This window comes from Sinocyclocheilus rhinocerous, unplaced genomic scaffold (assembly GCF_001515625.1).
Source record: "Sinocyclocheilus rhinocerous isolate Xijiao unplaced genomic scaffold, SAMN03320098_v1.1 scaffold5198, whole genome shotgun sequence".
NCBI classification, from domain to species: Eukaryota; Metazoa; Chordata; class Actinopteri; order Cypriniformes; family Cyprinidae; genus Sinocyclocheilus; species Sinocyclocheilus rhinocerous.
The window spans coordinates 148,214-168,757 of record NW_015638927.1 but is presented as its reverse complement, the minus strand read 5'-3'; the positions used below and the strand labels follow the sequence as shown (position 1 = coordinate 168,757).

At 36.4% G+C, this 20,544-nt stretch overlaps 2 protein-coding genes across 2 annotated transcripts in view; both read right to left on the bottom strand.

Moving 5' to 3' along the window:
- Positions 1–228: 228 nt before the first annotated feature.
- On the bottom strand, positions 229–9,390 carry LOC107750020 (beta-2-glycoprotein 1-like). Its single transcript, XM_016565270.1, has 8 exons — positions 9,189–9,390; positions 7,634–7,780; positions 7,292–7,483; positions 3,175–3,238; positions 2,995–3,071; positions 1,494–1,673; positions 1,098–1,295; positions 229–998 (listed from the first exon to the last, which is right to left on the bottom strand). Exons 1-8 carry the CDS (start codon positions 9,388–9,390, stop codon positions 916–918), a joined length of 1,143 nt encoding a protein of 380 aa, XP_016420756.1. The 3' UTR covers positions 229–915.
- A 4,922-nt stretch (positions 9,391–14,312) lies between these two features.
- The window catches only part of LOC107750014 (hepatic leukemia factor-like), a 13,680-nt gene continuing 7,448 nt past the window's right edge, over positions 14,313–20,544 (bottom strand). The window contains exon 5 of the mRNA XM_016565261.1: positions 14,313–15,792. Within this exon, the coding sequence (XP_016420747.1) occupies positions 15,577–15,792 (216 nt within the window). The 3' untranslated portion in view covers positions 14,313–15,576. The remainder of the gene's footprint in view (positions 15,793–20,544) is intronic.

Below are 20,544 nucleotides of genomic sequence, written 5' to 3'. Positions count from 1 at the left end.
TAAGTAGAATATCTTGTAGGCCACTTTTACATTGTATTTTTAGGTTTGGAGATGGAATACAGCACTCAAACAGTTCTTTGTACCCACAGAAATCATGGTAACACTTTATACATATTATGATAACACTTAAAGCGTTATACATAAAGGTTTTAAGTGTTACCAAAATCATTTATACAGTCTAACCAGCTCAAATAAAATCATTGTTTTAAATGACAACAAACACTCCAGTTTCTTTATTGAAGAATCATGATATTACAAGAAGAAAAAACATTTAAAGATGATTCACTGTTTACACAATGCAAAACTGAATCTGTATAACAGCCATAATTAAGCAAGGCTTTATGCTATAATATTCCCTAGTCTTATTTATGTAATCCAGTCCAATCAAGCAGTCCAGTCAAAGATCAGTTAACTCTAAACATATCATAAAACTGCTTTTGGAATACAGAGAGCATCAATACATGGCATGATTTCTGAGTTCACCTTTAGCCTGTGCATTCTTGGTTGTGGGTTTGACAAACATATCAGGTAGCAGAAAATCACTTTTTAACAAAGAAATAAAATATTATAACAAGATAAACACCAACGCTACCTCAAAAATCAGTTTTACACTTTGTATGACAATAAAATACATGAAAAGAGAGCAGCTTACAGCAACCATAACCTCAAGCAAGTATGAGGGTGTTTGCATATATCAAATATGACACAAATTCTGTTTAAGGTAACATTGTCAATGCAACATACAACAAAGAAAAGAGAAGAGTTAAATGAGGCATAACTGAGATCCTACTGAGATCCGTTCCAAAACCAATTTAGTTGGCACGTTAATAATACAATTTACGTTGATCCAGACTCCAGGTCATGGTGTCAGAGTGTGTGCCAACATGCAAAATGTGTTGTCAAAATTTGATGAGTTCACTGAAGGTCAGCAGGATCACATGGATCAATCTCTGAAACCAGCCGATGAGGAAAGAGCTTGAACTGCAGCCAGGTAGGGTCTAAAAAGAAAAGCGGGAGACGAAGGTGATGCAGGGTTATTTTTAAGTGTAATGTACACTTATTATATTATGTGCATTAATGTGGTGTGAATTATGTACCAAGATAGCAGCTAGGTTGCTTGAGCGCTCCATCTACGCAGACCTCTGTGGCAGTGAAGCTGCACAGTTTTTCTGGATGTTTACAGAAAAATGTCACATTCTCTCCATGAGCAACCACACCATCCGTCAGATCATATGGCCAACGCTTTACTCCTCCCACGATCACCCTACTGCGTTGAGCTGGGACTGGACAGCGGGCTGATCGGAAAGACAGGGGAAGAAATGGTGAAGAGAATGATGCTATTTGTCATGACAAAAAGGAGGTTTATGATTCACGGCTGGAAACCAAAACATTCCAAACCTTATATTTATATTTATGCACATTAAATGTTCAATGCGAATGTTCAACACAGTCATGATGACTTGATGCATTGTTTTGTTAAGAGCTTTATTTACCCCGGCAGGCAGGCTCTGCACTCCATGTCCCATTAGGTAAACAAGTCACTTGATTTGGACCATCCAGCAAGACGTTCTTTTTGCAGAGGTAATAGATTGTATCACCAACTTCATATTCAGTTCTCTGGACGGCCACCAGATGTCCACGTTCAACTTCCTTAGGAGGAGGACAAACCACACCTGATAACATACATAAGCACACACTTAAATTTACATGTAAGTGCACTGCAGAATTAAAAATGAAACCTTAAAAACCTTATAAAGTCTAATTATGTGAAAACCCTTTAAAAGAATATTACTGGGCTCAATCAACACCACTTTAGTGGCAAATAATATTAATGTTAATGTTTTAAAAGCCGAAAGATAATGCTTTTGTAAATAGATAAATAAATATATACTATTTTTTGTGTTATAATATGTATTATTTGAGCTGTAAAGTTTTTATAATTTTATCTTTTACAATGGGGGCCAGGTTTTCATAGCAACCAAGTTAAAAAATAAAAATTGAATATAACTTTACCCAGAAAATGATAATATGTTATTTTCAATAAAAATCATGTTAACAAGTATATTTATTTTGCATCTTTTCCAAATACTTTTGAAACAATGAGTATTTTTAATGTTTACAAATCAGCCTTCACTTAAAGAGCCTCAAGGTAACGCACTTTTTTTTAAAGGAAAGGAAAGGAAAGGAACAAGAAGGACTAGTCAAAATAAATTTTTATGGTAATCAACATTATGATTTCGATTGAGCTTAAATGGATAGTTCACCCAAAAGTAAATTACTGTCAAAAAAGGTAATTCTGTCATCATTTACTCAACCTCAAGCTCTTCCCAATCCTAAATGAATTTCTTTTAGCCGTTGAACACAAACAAAGATATTTTGAAGAATGTTCATATCCAAACCGTTTACGGTAGCCATTGACTTCCATAGTATTGAAAAAAAAAATACCATGGAACTCAATGGCTACCATCATCGGTTACAGACATAATATAATTTATTGTGTTTACAGAAGAAATTCATATAGGTTTGGAATAACTTGAGGGTGAGCCAATGATGACAGAATTCTCTTTTTTTGGGGTGAACTATGCCTTTAACGTGTATTGAACCCCGGAATATGCATTTACAACAAGCCTAGGTTGATCCAACAGGGGGAAGCATTGCACCAGCATATATTAGTCAAACCCACATCGGCTGCAATAGCGCTGCACACTCACAAAAATCCATTTACACATAGTGCCCTATCCACCTACTCACAAACCCACACAATCTTCATTGCTCTTCTCTCTCCCGCTGTCCCTCTCATCTCTCTCTCATTACTTTGTTCAATGGTGTGCAAGAGCAGGCAAACTGAGATCTCTTTAGCAGTTTGGATCAACATTTTCCACTCAAGCACATTCTAATACACCTGCTATTTCTTTTTAGCAAGATCTATGTCTCAGTCATTCCTATGTTGAGGAGTGCATACAGTCACACACACACACACACACACACACTTACGGCGACAGATGGGATGAGGGTATTGCCACGTCTGGTTCTCATGACAGATATTCTCACTATTTCCAATCAGCACAGATCTGTATGAGAAAGAAGACGAGGTGTGTAGATTATATAAGCATGATAAAACTAGATATTCTGTTTATATCAGTCGCGGTTCTCTCTCTTTCTCATAAGTCTCACCCAGCTGCACATTGGTACTGGATGGTGGATCCCACGATGGCACTGCCCTGCACAGAGAGCAGAGGGGGGGGGGGGAATCAAAATAGCATATTTATCTCTTGACTTGAGTATGGATTAAATGCTTGGTTGCAACACATGTGCAAAGTTTTAAGAATTGTACCCTTATTCATGTTTCTTATTGTTTTAGAAAAACATTTTCAATTTAAAGTTTCATTTAAATTATCGATAAATGTAGGCTAGTGAAAATCAATCAAAGAGGAAAAAGGAGTAATTTCCTGACACCTTGTGTACACATCTTAGTCATAAAAAAATAAGGATATTGCAATAGACTTGACCTTGACGCAGTCATGAGGGTCTGCAGCGTCTTCTTTATGATATCATTTCTACTAGTAAATCATTTAGTATTTTTCTGTATTTCTTTTATATTATGATATATAAACAATTACAGGAGCTGCTATGGGGACACAGTGATGGAAAAATATGAGGTGGGAAGAAAGAAATGTTACAATGGTTTTGCAAAACTTTTGCACTTCCCTGGGAATTTACGTACACGTGGTAATTTTTTTTTGAGCAATTAAAAACTGGTGATGGCAATAAGATGAGATTGAAAATAAATATATATTCAATTCTTTTGCGCAAAGATTATTTGTGAAAAGCAATGCTTTAGCAAAAAAAAAAAAAAGTGCAAAAGTTTTGTGAGCAAATGCAAAGTTTCTTGGGGAAACTCAAAATATTTGCAAGCAAATGCAAAGTTTCTAGGAGGAATGCAGTTTTGCAATGCAAAAGTTTTAATATAGAAATTAGAAGTACATTCAAGTCATTGCATTGCATTTTTGTGTATTTCTGAAGAAATATACAAAAATGAGTGTCATATTAAAATTGGTCACATGGGAGGATAGTGACTCTTAAAAAGTTCAAACGTTCAAGAGCCTGGACATTGTTAAGGCCTGTTCATACCAAGAATGATAAATTTAATGATAATGCCAAAAAAAAAATTTTTTATAATTATCCGAGAATATAGGGATGTTCACACAACAACTAGAACAATAATAACACATAGAAACAATATTGGTGGAATCACTTTCAGAATGTGATGAATGATCAAAAAAATCAGAATCCACTAGACTTTAAAGAGCTTGAGTATTTAAAGCAGCAGACGACAAAACTGCAGGACACTCTTAAAATCAACAGAATGTTGTTATCCCTTGGTGTGGACAAAAATATAGTTATCTTTAGTTATCGTTCTTGGTGTGAACGGGCCTTAAGAGCAGAGATATTACAGCAAAAAGCCCTCTGTTATTCAGCCTCCTGGGCTGTTGGTGCATGGTCGTGACTGGAATTCAAATGGATGACCCTGTGGATATTGGCCTGGAGCTTTTATCCACTATATTAGATGAGGTAGCGTGAGCACAAATACATGACAGGGTGAATGGACAGATGGATATTTAGGGCTGACAAATGGATTCACAGGTCAACAACGTGTGGCTGAGCGGGTACCCAGATGATGGATGGACAGAATGTGTGGCTACATTTTGAGTTTTATCAGAAAAAATCCATCTGGAACAAGCTGTTCTCACATTCCCTCTTGAGCAGTTGACTCATGCAGTTATGTATCAAATCTCTCCCCCTTTTGTGAGAATGACTGATTAATGAAGGGGGAGGAAATCACATAGTCAACATGCACACACACCAAACTTCCATTGTACATCAATTCAGCTTTGAATGCGCTTGAACTTTGTGTGTGAATCCGGCGTATCTACATGCCTGTCTCTGCTTGTTAAATATTCCATGTTACTGATCTGCAGATAATAGAGTACTGCAGGACGGTTCTCACAGACCCCAAACGCCCACACCTCGGCTCTTTTGACAGCTCATTCCTAGAAATACCTCTCATGTTACTCCAGGGAATGTGTGTGTGAATGTATGCATGCATGTGTTACAGAGGGGGTGATATTGGGATTGCTGCAGCCTGGAGCTCTGCCGATTCAAGCCTCCTCTTCACAGAGCTGGAGTCTAAAGACTAAAACCCCATAGCCCAGAAACAAGCGGTGACCTAGGTCCACAAGCTCTAAGCTTTTATTACTCATGCAACCAAAAAACGCATTATTATGCAGACACTGACACATACTTCTCATTTCTTCCTGCATTCATGGTCGGTTGCACTCAATATCACCACCATAATATTAGTTAAGCTATTTTTTTATGTTTATAATCTTTATTTATTTTGTATCTGTTCTAGGACTAGCTGCAAGACCTTCTGCAGACCCCTGGTTGAAAATCTGGCCATAGTAGAATGGTTTTAGGTTTTATGGTTATTTAGAAAACAATCTATGTTCTAAAGTTTCAAAGAACCCAGGAGGGCATCTTTTTCCTCTGCTATAGTTTATACCAATACAGACCTACAATCCAATATCAAGAAGTTTTTTCTGATCTCCAAAGAATCATATAGCGAGTTCATATCCCTTTATAAAGAAAAATGGCTTTAAAGGGATAGTTCACCCAAAAATGAAAATTCTGTTGTTAATTACTCACCCTCATGTCTTCCCAAACCTGTAAGACATTGGTTCATTTTCGGAACACAAATTAAGATATTTTTGATGAAATCCAAGAGCTTTCTGACCCTGCATAAACAGCAACACAACTACCAAGGTCAAGGCCCAGAAAGGTAGTAAGGACATTGTTAAAATAGTCCATGTGACATCAGTTGTGCATCCATAATTTTATGAAGCTACGAGAATACTTTTTTGTGTGCAAAGAAAACAAAAATAATGACTTTATTGAACAAATTTGTCTCTTCCTTGTCAGTTTTCGATGCACGTTCACGAGAGTACCACGGTGCATGTGTGTGCATGCCTCTGATTGTAAACAAGCTGCGTCGAAGTCTGACACAGAAGAGACGAATTATTAAATGAAGTCATTATTTTTGTTTTCTTTGCACACAAAAAGTATTCTCATAGTTTCATAAAATTACAGATGATCCATTGATTTCACATGGACTATTTTATCGATGTCCTTACTACCTTTCTGGGCCTTGAATGTGTCAGTTGCGTTGCTGTCTATATGGAGGATCAGAAAGCTCTTGGATTTCATCAAAAATATCTTAATTTGTGTTCCGAAGATGAATGAAAGGCTTATGGGTTTGGAACAATAAAGTTTCAAAGAACCCAGGAGGGCATCTTTTTCCTCTGCTATAGTTTATACCAATACAGACCTACAATCCAATATCAAGAAGTTTTTTCTGATCTCCAAAGAATCATATAGCGAGTTCATATCCCTTTATAAAGAAAAATGGCTTTAAAGGGATAGTTCACCCAAAAATGAAAATTCTGTTGTTAATTACTCACCCTCATGTCTTCCCAAACCTGTAAGACATTGGTTCATTTTCGGAACACAAATTAAGATATTTTTGATGAAATCCAAGAGCTTTCTGACCCTGCATAAACAGCAACACAACTACCAAGGTCAAGGCCCAGAAAGGTAGTAAGGACATTGTTAAAATAGTCCATGTGACATCAGTTGTGCATCCATAATTTTATGAAGCTACGAGAATACTTTTTTGTGTGCAAAGAAAACAAAAATAATGACTTTATTGAACAAATTTGTCTCTTCCTTGTCAGTTTTCGATGCACGTTCACGAGAGTACCACGGTGCATGTGTGTGCATGCCTCTGATTGTAAACAAGCTGCGTCGAAGTCTGACACAGAAGAGACGAATTATTAAATGAAGTCATTATTTTTGTTTTCTTTGCACACAAAAAGTATTCTCATAGTTTCATAAAATTACAGATGATCCATTGATTTCACATGGACTATTTTATCGATGTCCTTACTACCTTTCTGGGCCTTGAATGTGTCAGTTGCGTTGCTGTCTATATGGAGGATCAGAAAGCTCTTGGATTTCATCAAAAATATCTTAATTTGTGTTCCGAAGATGAATGAAAGGCTTATGGGTTTGGAACAACATGAGGATGAGTAATGATATATATATATATATATAGCTTATATACCAAAGACAGAACAATTGAGCAATAGAATAATAGATAGAGAGACAGACTGATAGATTATATAAGTAAAAAGTACTGAAGAAAACTATAGATAACAGTTTAAATATTTTCTACCTGTACAAACAGGCTCATCTCCACTCCACTGCCGGTCACCTTGGCAACGGCGTATTGTAGAGTCTAGCCCATTATGCATGGCGAACCCAGGCTTACAGCGAACCTCAAGCAGAGCGGAGAATGAGGGTGAAGGGGAAAGGAGAGCTACATCAAAATTCTTTCCAGGTGGGAGAGGCCATGGACACATACGACCTGTTCACAAAGAAAAATCACAGAAAAACTGGGAGCACTGCCTTATAATATATCATAGTTTTAGTCATTGTTTTGGTTTATTTGCTTTTTAAGTTTTGTTATAATGTGTTGTAAGTTTTGTTGATGCATCATGGGGTTTCTAGTTCTGACCTGGGGCCACACAGCTGAGTCCACACTGGCCGTCACAGAGACACTGACGTTTGTTGCCACAGTCTTTATCTTGCTGACACTTTTTTGGGCACGTTTGTCTTCTCTCGTTACCCAGTATCCTCTCTGGACACTGTTCTGTTGTGTCCACTTCAAGATAGGCATGCACAGAAACATTAAAAATGTTGAAAAAGATCCGTTTCACATACAAGCGGGCTGACATACATACACTACCAGTCAAAAGTCTGTAATAATTATGATTTTTTTTTTAAATGAAAGAAATCTCTTATGTTCACCAAAGCAGTAAAAATACAGTGCAATTTACAATAAAGTAAAATAATGGTTTCATATTTGGATATATTTTAAAATGTAATTTATTCCTGTGGTGGCAAAGCCAAATTTTTCAGCAGCCATTACTGCAGTCTTCAGTATCACGTGATCCTTCTATTAATTTGTAACAATACTACACAATATCACTGTTTTTACTGTATTTTTAAAATCAAATTAATGCAGCTTTGGTGAGCATACAGTATCTTTCGAAAACATTTTAAAAATCCAAATCATTCCAAACTTTTGCCCAGTAGTGTACATGCAAGCAATGCTTTAAATACAATGTATTTTATCTGTCTAACTATGTAATCTGTGCCATAAAATAGCAGGCTGTTAAATGTCTGGCTGTCTGCCCAAGACACTGTTCTCTGAACTGAACCAGGTGTTTAACACAATTTATCCACATAAACCAGACAGTGATAAATGTAGCCCACCCATAAACAGGATGTAACATTTAAATGTTACAAGCTCATAACAGAACAGAGTGTTGGTAGTAGAATGAAAGAGCTTAACACAATTATGCATTTCTGATTATGCAATGATTTTGAACCGAAACAGAAGATTATACACTGCATATGTACAGTATGTGTGTTCCAAATTTCATGGAAAACTAGCTCTAAAAAATAGATTCTCAAAGCAATATGTGAAAGGAAGGGGATTGTAGTAGTAAATGACAAAATCACACAGATTTTAAAGCGACAGTTTACTCAAAAATGAAAATTCTGTCATCATTTACGCACCCTTATGTCATTCCTAAACTTTACAGTTCTTATGTGTAACACACATTTTTTTTTAAATAGTTCCTAAAATAAAAGTCCAAAACTGTTTTGGACCCAACTGACTTTCACTGTATGGGCAAAACACAGCTAAAAAAAACAGTTAAAAAATTCTTCAAAGTATCCATTTTCAGTAGAAAAAAGAAAAAAGAAAATCATAGGTTTGGAGCAACATGAAGTTAGGTAAAAAAATGACTTTTTGTTTTTTTGAGTAATGAAGAGGAGACCATAATGCATTTTTAAATAAATACAAATGATCATATTTTCTTTACATAAAAAAATACAAATTCATAAATACTGAGCATTTTTTACTCGTCCAACAAGGCAAATATCCATCATATATGATCTCTCATTCATTCATTATTCATTATTAAAAAAAGTTGGAATGCTTGGAAAGCTACCCATATTCCTTTCATTTTCTCTCAGTCACCCACGCACACAAACGCACTCACCTGATGCTGCAGACAGGCTGCTGAGGGCCCACACACACAGAAGAGACACAAGCAGAGATCGCTCCATCTTTCCCTGACACTCACTGCAGAGGTTTTGAAAGAGGTAGCGAGACAGGAGAGGGGATATAAAGATAGGGGAGAGTCTGGAGGAGGGGGTTTTGTGATGGTGTGATGGCGAGGGAGGAGTGGAGTCGCCGTACATGCAAGAACACACACATCTGGATCTTATTGAGTGTTTTGAATGCTGGGTAGAATTCCGCAGAAGAAAAGACCTTTCACCCAATTCCATTGATGCCAAATGAGCACAAACACTCACCCCCACATCAAATGACAGGCCTCATGGATAAACTCTTCTCCACATACACACGCACAGTGCCAAGCTGAATACTGTTGCAAAGTGACCCGCCTGATACAGACTCTTCTCAACACATCACAGTTAATCTCAGCATCCTAAGACAGCAAGGAACCTGCTTCCTTTAGCAACAGTAAACACACACTTTGACAGATAAACGCGACGGCGCTTCCACACAGAGCGACCAGCTAAACCAACAAACAATCACATTCAAGTTAAGTTCACTGATTAATTTCTAGATCTCACCCTTTTGATGAATGTCACACTCAGCGATAGAAACATACCTCTTTATCTCAACAAATCTCCCAAAAAAATCAACATGTTCAAATGTTTTTGAGGCGCTTGAAATATTAGTTGACCTTCGTTGAGCACACAATATGATTTTTCAGATACCCAGACAATGGTTCTGAGAGCAGCGCCCACAAGATATTTCTGGTACTTCAACTCACTGTCAAACTTTTTCATTAACAGAAACTAGGAGTAGCGATTTAAATTAGTTGAATCGATAGTTTGTCGATTTATTTATAAATATTCATAAAAATGATCTAAACGAATTAAATAAAATAATTGTAAATAATGAAAGTTATTAAATTCTGTAATTCTGGAGGTTTCAATAACTGAAGGTTCTTTAGGGTCTACACATTTTATCACCAATGAAATTATATGACTTTTCTAGTCTGATTAGAGAGTCTTTACACATATATACAGTGCCCTCCACTAGGTAAATATGAGCAAAGGCGGCTGTGAAAATAAATCTGCATTGTTTATACTTTTGATCTTTCATTCAAAAGAATCACAAAATTCTAACCTATCATTGAAATAAAACAATTGAAAGTGGGGGGGAAATCTCATTGTGAAATAAATGCTTTCTCTAGGTTATGTTGGCCACAATTATTAGCACCCAATTATTACAACGTCCTTTTCCCAAGACACAGCAAGAGTTTGGAGAACACCTGATAAGAGATCAGAGACCATTCCTTCATCCAGAATCTCTCCAGATCCTTCAGATTCCCAGCTCCATGTTGATGCCTCTTCTCTTCTCTTTCATTCAAAAGATTCACAAAATTCTAACCTATCATTGAAGTTAAACAATTGAAAGTGGGGTGCATATCTCATTGTGAAATAAATGCTTTCTCTAGGTTATGTTGGCCACAATTATTAGCACCCAATTATTACAACGTCCTTTTCCCAAGACACAGCAAGAGTTTGGAGAACACCTGATAAGAGATCAGAGACCATTCCTTCATCCAGAATCTCTCCAGATCCTTCAGATTCCCAGCTCCATGTTGATGCCTCTTCTCTTCAGTTCACCTCACTCATTTTCTATAGGGTTCAGGTCAGAGGACTGGGGCGGCCATGGCAGAAGATTAATTTTGTGCTCAGTGATACATTTTTGTGTTGATTTTGATGTTTGTTTTGGATTACTGTCCTGATAGAAGATCCAACCACGGCCCATTATAAGATTTCTAACGTAGGCAGTCAGGTTTAGATTTTTTATCTGTTGGTATTTGATAGAATCCATGATGCCATGTTTCTGAACAAGATGTCCAGGACCTCCAGCAGAAAAACAGGCCCACAACATTAAAGATCCAGCAGTATATTTAACCATGGGCATGGGGTACTTTTTATCCCTGATTGTACTAAACCTGTCTGGTGAGTTTGCTGCCAAAAAGCTCTTTTTTTTAGTTTAATCTGACCATAGAAGTCAGTGCCATGTGAAGTTCCAGTCGTGTCTGACAACTGAATATGGTGGAGTTTGTTTTAGGATGAGCGAGGATAATTTTTCTTCCCTATATATATAGGGATATATATATATATATATATATATTTTTTTTTTTTTAGGCTTTCTGACCCCAAGACTCAACTAATCCCTCCAGCTGTGATCCTTGGAGAGTCTTTGGCCACTCAAACTGTCCTCCTCAGCGTGTTTTAGGACGATATAGACACACGTCCTCTTCCAGGCAGATTTGTAACATCTTTAATTGATTGGAACCTCTTAATTATTGCCCTGATGATGGAAATGGGGATTTTCATAGCTCTTTTCTTACAGCCACTTTCTATTTTGTGAAGCTCAGCAATCTTGTTCTGCACATCAGAACAATATTCTTTGGTTTTACTCCTTGTGATGATGGATGATTAAGAGAATTTGGCCTTTTTGTTCCTCATATTTATAATCCTGTGATACAGGAAGTCGTGGCTGGACAATTTCATGCTCATAGTCACCCTGGTGTGCTAAATTGTTTTAAATATGAATGGGAACATACTTCAGAGATATTTTACTCGTAAGAATCTCTAGGAAGAAAAACATTTATTTCATCATGAGATTTTCTCCCCACTTTCTATTGTTTTACTTCAATGACAGGTTAGAATTTTGTGAATTTTTTGAATGAAAGATCAAAAGGGATTAACAATACAGATTTATTTTCACAGCCACCTTTGCTCATATTTACCAAGGGTGCCAATATTAGTGAAGGGCATTATTATTACCCAATTAATTATTTTAGTGTGACCTAACTAAAAATTTAGATCACACTTTATTTTAAGGTCCAATTCTCGCCATTACAAACCATTAACTATGACATTTGCCTCAATAAACTCCTAATTTGCTGCTTATTAATAGATTTTTTTTTTCTAAGACGTGAGAACCCTGGTTCTTAAATAAATTCAACAGTTGTTGAGGGAACAAATTAAAATAAGAAATATGTCATATGACACTTTAGCTTTTTTAAAGCTTATTTTAAAGCTTATTTAGTCTTATTTTAAATCATTTGAAACCATCTTGCAGCCCTCTAGTGTGTCTCCTGGTCAGGAATCACTGGGTTCTGCGGAAATTGAAGGAATCAAATAGTGCCTTGAGCATCTTTTCATTTTTTACAGTGTAGGTAGAGCTGCAAACATCCTGTACAAAAATGTCAGCACATTTTATTCCTCAGAGTAAAAGGAAAATGTTGTCTAAACATAAACAAACTCAAACATCTACTGGTGCTCCAGCCACAATGTGCAAGACACTATAGCAATATGTTGCTTTTCCAGCTAGATGCATTCTATCTGCAATATATGTGATAATATTCATTTTTATTGCATTCCAGAATGCATTCACATTTTTTAAATATAATTTATGCTATATACTTTCCCATTTATTTTATTTACAAATATCTTTCTAATTTTTTTTTTTTAAGTCTTCTCTTCGTTTAATATTAAATTAAATATTTATATTAAAGCAGCACTATGTAACTTTTGGCGCCCTAGCGGTTAATAAACAGAACTGCACACATCCCGCGGAAGAACATTCCATCCGGAGCTACTTCTCTAAATTTATGTCTATGGTGATTCACGCAGGTATGTGTTACTCCGCAGCGGCGACGACCCGACCAGGCTACAATAGTCCAAATATAAGTACTTAAAGAATCCATGTCTGAGGGGAACTTACTGTCTTTAGAAAAGTTTAGATGGTATTATTTAGGGTGACCATACGTGCCATTTTCCCAGGACACGTCCTGGTCAGGATTTGTTTTGGCTTTGTTTTCCTGTTTTCATGCTTGCTGAAGGTAATGATCGAAAAGTAGTTTGACCAATAACATGCAAGCATTGTACATAATGGACCAATCATGGTGTGTGAGAAGGTGGGATCTACGGTCAAAGCGATGCAATTACGCGTACATATTAGGTGTGTTCGACTTAAAAGCAGTGCGGCTCAGACCGATCAGTGTTTGACATCAAAGTACCTCGAGAGCATTTTGAAAGCATAAGGAACCGTCTGTATGGTATTTTGATGTCATACACCAATCGGTCTGCACACGCAAACAAAGCCAAAACCTAGATTTTAGGCAATATAGAAATCCTGGCCAGGACGCGTCCTGGGAAAATGGCACGTATGGCCACCCTAACATAGTGCTGCTTTAAAGGGCACATAGCCTTTTATAAACGTCAGTCCATGACAACATGTGAGCTGGATAGTTGAAAGGTTTTCTACAAGCACATCTGTGGGCTTCATTCATTCTGTTCAAATTCAAAAAGAACATGCATTATCCTGGTCGCCATTTTATTTATGAAAAAGTAAGGAAATTGAAGATACTACATGTGGTAGCACACAGAATAGGCACACATGACATGATACAAAATAATCAACCTTAGTGTTTAGTGAGTAAGAACCATAGTTTATTTGTGGTCTTGGAGAAAAAGACTACATTCCCCTGCATTACTTTGGCTAGGTGCAGTGTGGGTAACACTGATGCATTAGGGCATTTGTACATCAAAAAAAACAAGTCACAACACAAAATGTTCATAGTCATCCACATGTGGAAGTGCAGAAACGTAAGGACTACATTACCCAGAATCCATCTGCAAAAGTATATGGTTAAGGAGGAGGCAAATTACTGGGCAAAAAAGGCAGTTAGCTTTAAACACCTACATGCAAAAAAGAGAAAGACAGCACAAATGGTAAGATGGTTCTTTATAATGCTAGTGTACAGGAAAAAAAAAAAGAGAGAAAAAAAATCCATTTATTTTGGGGAAGCAGAGTTTGTGATCACCAAGGGCACCAGTTTTTTTCCCCAGCGTTCCTCTGACACATAAATTGACCTGGCGGTCACAGCAACACTTCTTCTACAGCTGGTGTTGACCATGAATGCTTTAACTAACAGGAAGTGACAAAATCTCTACAGCCGGGAGGAGACTTGCATTAAAATAGATGATATCAAGGAAACAAAACAACAAAAATAATTCATTTGTAGTATTAACAACAATAGTAATAATGATCAGATCAATAATAATTCATAATAAGTGAAGTTACTTTAATGGTCATTAAGTAAAGAAACAGACATTACTGGAGAAATAAAAAGAAACCACGAAACGAATAGATTTCGAAACATTTGTACTGACACCGCTAATTGGGTTGTAAAAATTCAATATTGTTCCAATAAAAGTAAGTGCATACACAGGTTCAAAAGCACAGACATGTGTCTACATGTCAACCTGTTTTGAAATGCAATTTCCAATGCAAGGAATCTTTCTGTACAATCAGATGAGAGTCATGTCCCATTTATTCAATCCCTAGAGGTCCAAATTGTGTTTTTGCACAGCAAGAACAGAATCTGCAAGTTCACTTAAGATCTGCACACTGTGGATGTATGCTGCTGCTAAAAAGCTGCTTTTTTGTTTGCAACTGTGAGTCAGATTCCTATAAAAAGATGAGTACATTGTAGACAAGAGATACCAACTTTAAGAAGAAATGAACCCTACTGAGTTCACCATTAAATGAAATAAACAAAAAAATGCAGATAAAATGTGATAATTAATGCATGTCTTTCTTTACCGTCTTCTTACCATCATTACATGTTCAGAATGACAAATAAATATCAGCAGTAGACTGATAAACAAGGTTCGTCCCCAAAGAGTTGAGATGCACTTGTCATTCCCCTCATCAGTGGTTGTTCTTGGTCACCACAGGTTTATCACAACTTAAGTGCTTGAATAAATCTATATTAACATTTCTATACAAATTTAAATGCATATTTTTCTTAGTATTTTACAGTTTAATTTCTCTAGAAAGTTTTTTTTTTTTTCTAAGGTTCTTTTCTAGGCTTAATTCTGCCCCTCATTTTTTTCCTTCACAAGATCAAAAGTTCGCTTCAAAAATACCATATGAACCTGATTTTATATTACAGTGATACCTCAACCAGTTCCCTCTGCCACTACTTTACAACCCTCCAAAAGATATAGAAAATATACAAAAATTATTTTCAAAAATTTCCTTTCCCCATTAAGCATATTTCTATCATATAAAAATATACAATTCTCTCCATAATTAAAATCTTGCCATAGTACCTACCGAAGAAAAAAAAAAAAATAATAATAATAATAATAAGAGAGGTGACATGCTCTCTCACTCCAGTTAAAAACTCGAGCTCTTGTGCCGTCTTCATACATCATCCCATATATTTGATGCACTTTCGTCTGTCTTTCAGCTATCATAAGGACATTCATCGCATTCTCCATTCCATCCATCCATCATCTCATAACACTTTCTTCATCTCCTTATTGATCCACGTGATGGCTCTCGTATTTGTTCAGGATGTTACGGCACCGGCCGAGCTCTTTGCGCATGTCGGCTACTTCCTGTCTGAGTGCAGCGTTCTCGCGCTCAAGGAAGGCAGCGCGCACCGAGATCTGGTTCTCCTTCAGTCGACGCGCATCACGAGAACGCTTTGCGGCTTCGTTGTTCTTACAACGACGACTCCAATACTTCTCATCCTTTAAAAAAAGAAATAAAAGAACATATTAGAACATGCTGGTTTTCTGCAGTTGTAGGTGGGGAGCTTTGCCAGATGTGTGACTGGGCTTTGTGTGTGTTCGTATGTAATTGTTTGAGAAGACTGTTTGAGTCTTTTTAGCAACTTTGAGTGACATTCCAGTGAGAAACGTCTGAGATTTGACTGCACACAAAGTGCTGCTGTGGTTGAGTGGTTTTCCTCAAAGTGCCAGACACAGGGTTGTGGTTCACGCCACTCTGTCAGTAGTAGTGAGGAACAGTAAATTAAATGTCATGAGAAAGCCAGTTAAAAACACTAAATACATGCTCATAAATCTGACTGGCAGTTCCCATGATATAATTTCTTTCATTCAGTTTTCCAAATAATTATTTCTTAATTTATTTAAAGCTTATTATTTATCAAAACACCATGTTCACTTGTCACTATTTTTATCTATCTTGTGCGTTTACTTTTTACAATCCTCCATTATTTAAAGGGACAGTTCATCCAAAAATGAAAATTCGGTAACACTTTACTTAAAGCCTTTATGTATTATTAGGGCTGCCCCCTAATAGTCGACTAACCATTAATCAACCAGAAGAGGCTTGGTTGACCAAAATTTTATTAGTCGCAGAAAAAATAAAAAATTCACATGTGAAGTTACGCAGTCCGTGACGGACAGATCATTAACGGACGGTATATGTGGTAGTACAGTACATCGGGCAGGACATCCTAATGCTCACCTATCATCCATCGACCTTAAATAAGACTTATCATCTGAAATATGTTAGTAGCAGCAACTTTACATGGCCGCTCAATCTAATGTTAAATGTGCGCTATTCAATGGTGTGTGAAGCTGAACAGTAACTAGCGCTCTGTGTGACAGATGGAGGTGCCGGAGAGGTCACTTGCTCTTTAAATACTCCCCCATTTTTGGTCATACAGATAAGAGTAATACAGCTTTCGAATCTGTAAAGACTCTAAGTTTATTTGTGTGCTCTCTCAAACATTGCACTTTTGTAAAATAATGAAAGCAAACAGGATGCGCTTTCTGCCGTCTCGGTCTCTCTGAACTTGAGCGCGAAACTCCGAAACTCCATGCATGCTTGCCTTACAGATATCTATAGAGAGTGAAATGTTTACTTTCAAATGAACCAATTCAAATGGAAAACAATATTCTCAGATTACGTAATCCAATCCAATGAAACATGCATACAGGCGCGTCCACTACTGTGGAGATGACGAGTCAGTGTCGCCGACTTCACCTCTCAAACCGAAAACAAAAAAGCACTAGTTCATCAAGAAATTATTAATGTTAATGCAGCCTCCTTACTGTTTTTCCCAGACACATTCATAATTATTACTTTTGCCGGTGTGCTGTGGCAAGCTTTATGGGCGCTTGAGCACTTATTAGGCTACGTAGGCAGTTAAAGGCTCATATTTATGATTTAAATGGTTTATTAATAAACGTACCATTAGTCGACAAATGCTTCAAATGAACGACTACTAGTCGACCAGAAAAATCTTTAGTGGAGGGCAGCCCTATGTATTATACATTATAAAGGGTTACTAAAGGGTATAATGCATTACAATTATTCATAATATGAGCTGTAATACATTATATCTTGTCATAAATAATTATAACCTAATTTAAAATGCATGGTGTAACAATGAATTGATAAGTGTTGTAATGTATTGACTGTGGTTATTCATGAGATTGGATGATGCATTATATAAGGTGCATTACAAGGCATAATTAATGCATTAAAACTAATTTTATAATGCATTATACATAAATGCTTTAAGTGTTACTGAAAATTCTGTTTTATGCTCACTGTTTTATGTTCATACAATGCAACTCAATGAGGTTCAGTGTTGTTTTGAATCAGTGTTAAAGGGGTCATAAACTGAGAAACCAAAATTCCCTTGATATTTTGACATATAAGAGGTCATTGTTCTATAAAACATCATGTAAGCTTCAGAACTCAAAACTTGTTAGTCTAAAAACAGCTTATATTGAAGACAATAGTTTGGAGTTTGCCAAAACAACAGCTTTTGGAATGTTCTAACTCTATGATGTAATAGTGTGGCTAAACTCTGCCTCTGCAGAAGAAGATCAACGCCTGCTTCTACATCGCTGCCTGTTTAGCCCCGCCCACCGATTTGTGCATGTAGAGAGGGGCGACCGCAGGACTACGCAGAAACCAAATGATAAAGATGGCTCTGAAGACAACAAGACAACAAGTGCCAAGTTGTGGAAAAACAGTCTTTGCATTGCCTTCTTTCTGATCCCAATGTTAGGAAAGAGTGAATGAACTTTATTTTTAATAAAATTCAATGCGGGATTTTCAAAAAGATTTAAACTAAAAGATGATGCTGTGCTGACTATATTGGATCTGACAGTAATGTCGTAACACACAAGTGCGAGTAACTGTTTTTATTACGTGGTCACTATTGCTTTGTCTGTTAAACAGATTGATTGCTATGAGTATTTATGCGTTTTAAACCTAAATCACTGCAGCATCCATCTGTGAGGAATGTAGGCTGTCAAACATATACATGTGTTAGCCAATCACAGCAGTGGGCGTTTACTTCCGAGTCCACAATCCACCACGCCTATTCAAACAGAGCGTTCTGATGAGGGTTTTTTTTTTATTACTTTTTTGTGATCCTGGTTTGTAATATGACTTGTGTACTAGTCTACTCACTGGTTGCTGATTTAAAAAAATAAAAAATAAAAAATAACATTGTTTGGACTCTAATTCCATGTGTTTGGAATGACATCAGCGTGAGAAAATAGATTAGAAAATAGAAAAGATTTCTTTTCTGGGTGAACTATCCCTTTAAAAAAAAGCCCAAAACATTAAGAATGTTGCTTCCTTTCCAAGTATTCAAAACATCCATTTGCTCCCAGAAGAGAGGTCATTGTGATAAAGGAATTTCCCCTTTTGACTGCTGTGCCCTTTATAACAAAAAAGCTGACATATCTGAGACCCTTGGTTTCCAAGACATCTGCCTTAGTCTTGAGATTTGACCACATACGCTATGCTACCACCCATTGCCCAATGAAGTCAATGTGACATGCTTTATAAATCACTCTCTGTTACTTCATAATACTAAAACTATTCTAGTAACGGGTTTTGGTAACTAATTATGACTATATTTTTTATATCTTTATTTTGAAATCTACTGTTATCAATAAATGGCAATGTTACAGTGTCACTGTCTGTACTGATGCAAACATGCCTGTATCTGCATTACTAAATTTGCATAGAAGCATTAAGAATGTCAGACCTGTTGAACAAAATGAGGGTGGAATGTTCCAGCCAACATTCATAATGTGCAGGACAAAATAAACTAATTGTAAATCTTTGTGTAGATTTTTCTCACTGATTATTTCGCAGTGACAGATGACTATTGAAGCATAGATAGATAGCTACACAATAATATTGACTGTAAGCTATTAGGTCTATAAACAAAATAAACTCGCTTCACAAAATCCAATGTTCATATGATGAAGGCACATGCTCCACTTTTAATTCTGTTAGGATCTCCTTTATGTTTCACCATGCCAGGTGTTTATAATAAATGATATATGTCCATAGCATGCTACTGCATTGAGCTTCTCACCTTCAGGTCATTAGGGACAAGCATCTTGCGAGCCTTTTTAATCATGGGCTGAGGTTTGAGCTCATCGTCACTGAACCGATGCCTGCGGGGGTCAAACGCATCCTGTCCAGGCACACTCGACAGGGCAACATCCGCAGGATCAGGGTCAAAGGGCGCCAACATGTTGTTGCAGTTAGCGATGGGTGGAGTAGGGAGTGGTGGACATGTGGTGGAAGAAGGTGAGGGCGTTGGCTCCAAGCTGCCTGGCGGAGTGCCTGACGGTACAAACACAAAGTGGATGCTTCGATTAAGTCACGCTGCTATGTGCATGCATTCAGAATAATGGGACGCTCAAAACATTACCCAGAAGACACACAAGGGGGCAGTAACAGGCAGCAGACAACAACTCAATCCATTAATCCTTCTCTTGTTTTTTTCATTTTCCAATTTTTCTAGCCTAAGCTCTGTATTTCCGAATTTTTAAACTTGTGGTTTCACTACTCTAATAATTTGATAGTGAATTTATGTTAATGCAAGCAAACTGTTTATTTATTCGTTCATTTATGTATGTATTTTTTTTACTTATATTTTAGTTGTTTTTCTCCTATAATGGGAAATTCATAATGGGTTTTTCCTGCCTGGCAGATTGCTTGAACATACAGACACAAAACAGACATGGTTATGTCTACTCCCACAATGGCCAAAAACAATGATCAAACAAACAAACAAACAAATAAATAAACAATAAAGTTCAACTAAAAAACAAATGTATATATATATATATATATATATAGATTAAGATCAATTTAATATAATACATAGATCAAGATATAGATCAATCAAGATATACAATAGATCTATATATTTAATATAATATATAGATCAAGATCAATTTAATTGAGAAGGAAAGTTATGAAGACTTGTTTTCAAAGATTATTTTTCTGCATTGGCTTTCTACTTTTTTCCTATTTTAAAACTCACTCAAAAATATTTTTTGCAATTTATGATTAAACAAGAAAAATAAATAAATAAATACATGTATATAATGTACATTAAGTGCTGTCAAACGATTAATCACATCCAAAATAAAGGTTTTTGTTTACATAACATATGTATGTATGTATGTATGTATGTATGTATATAT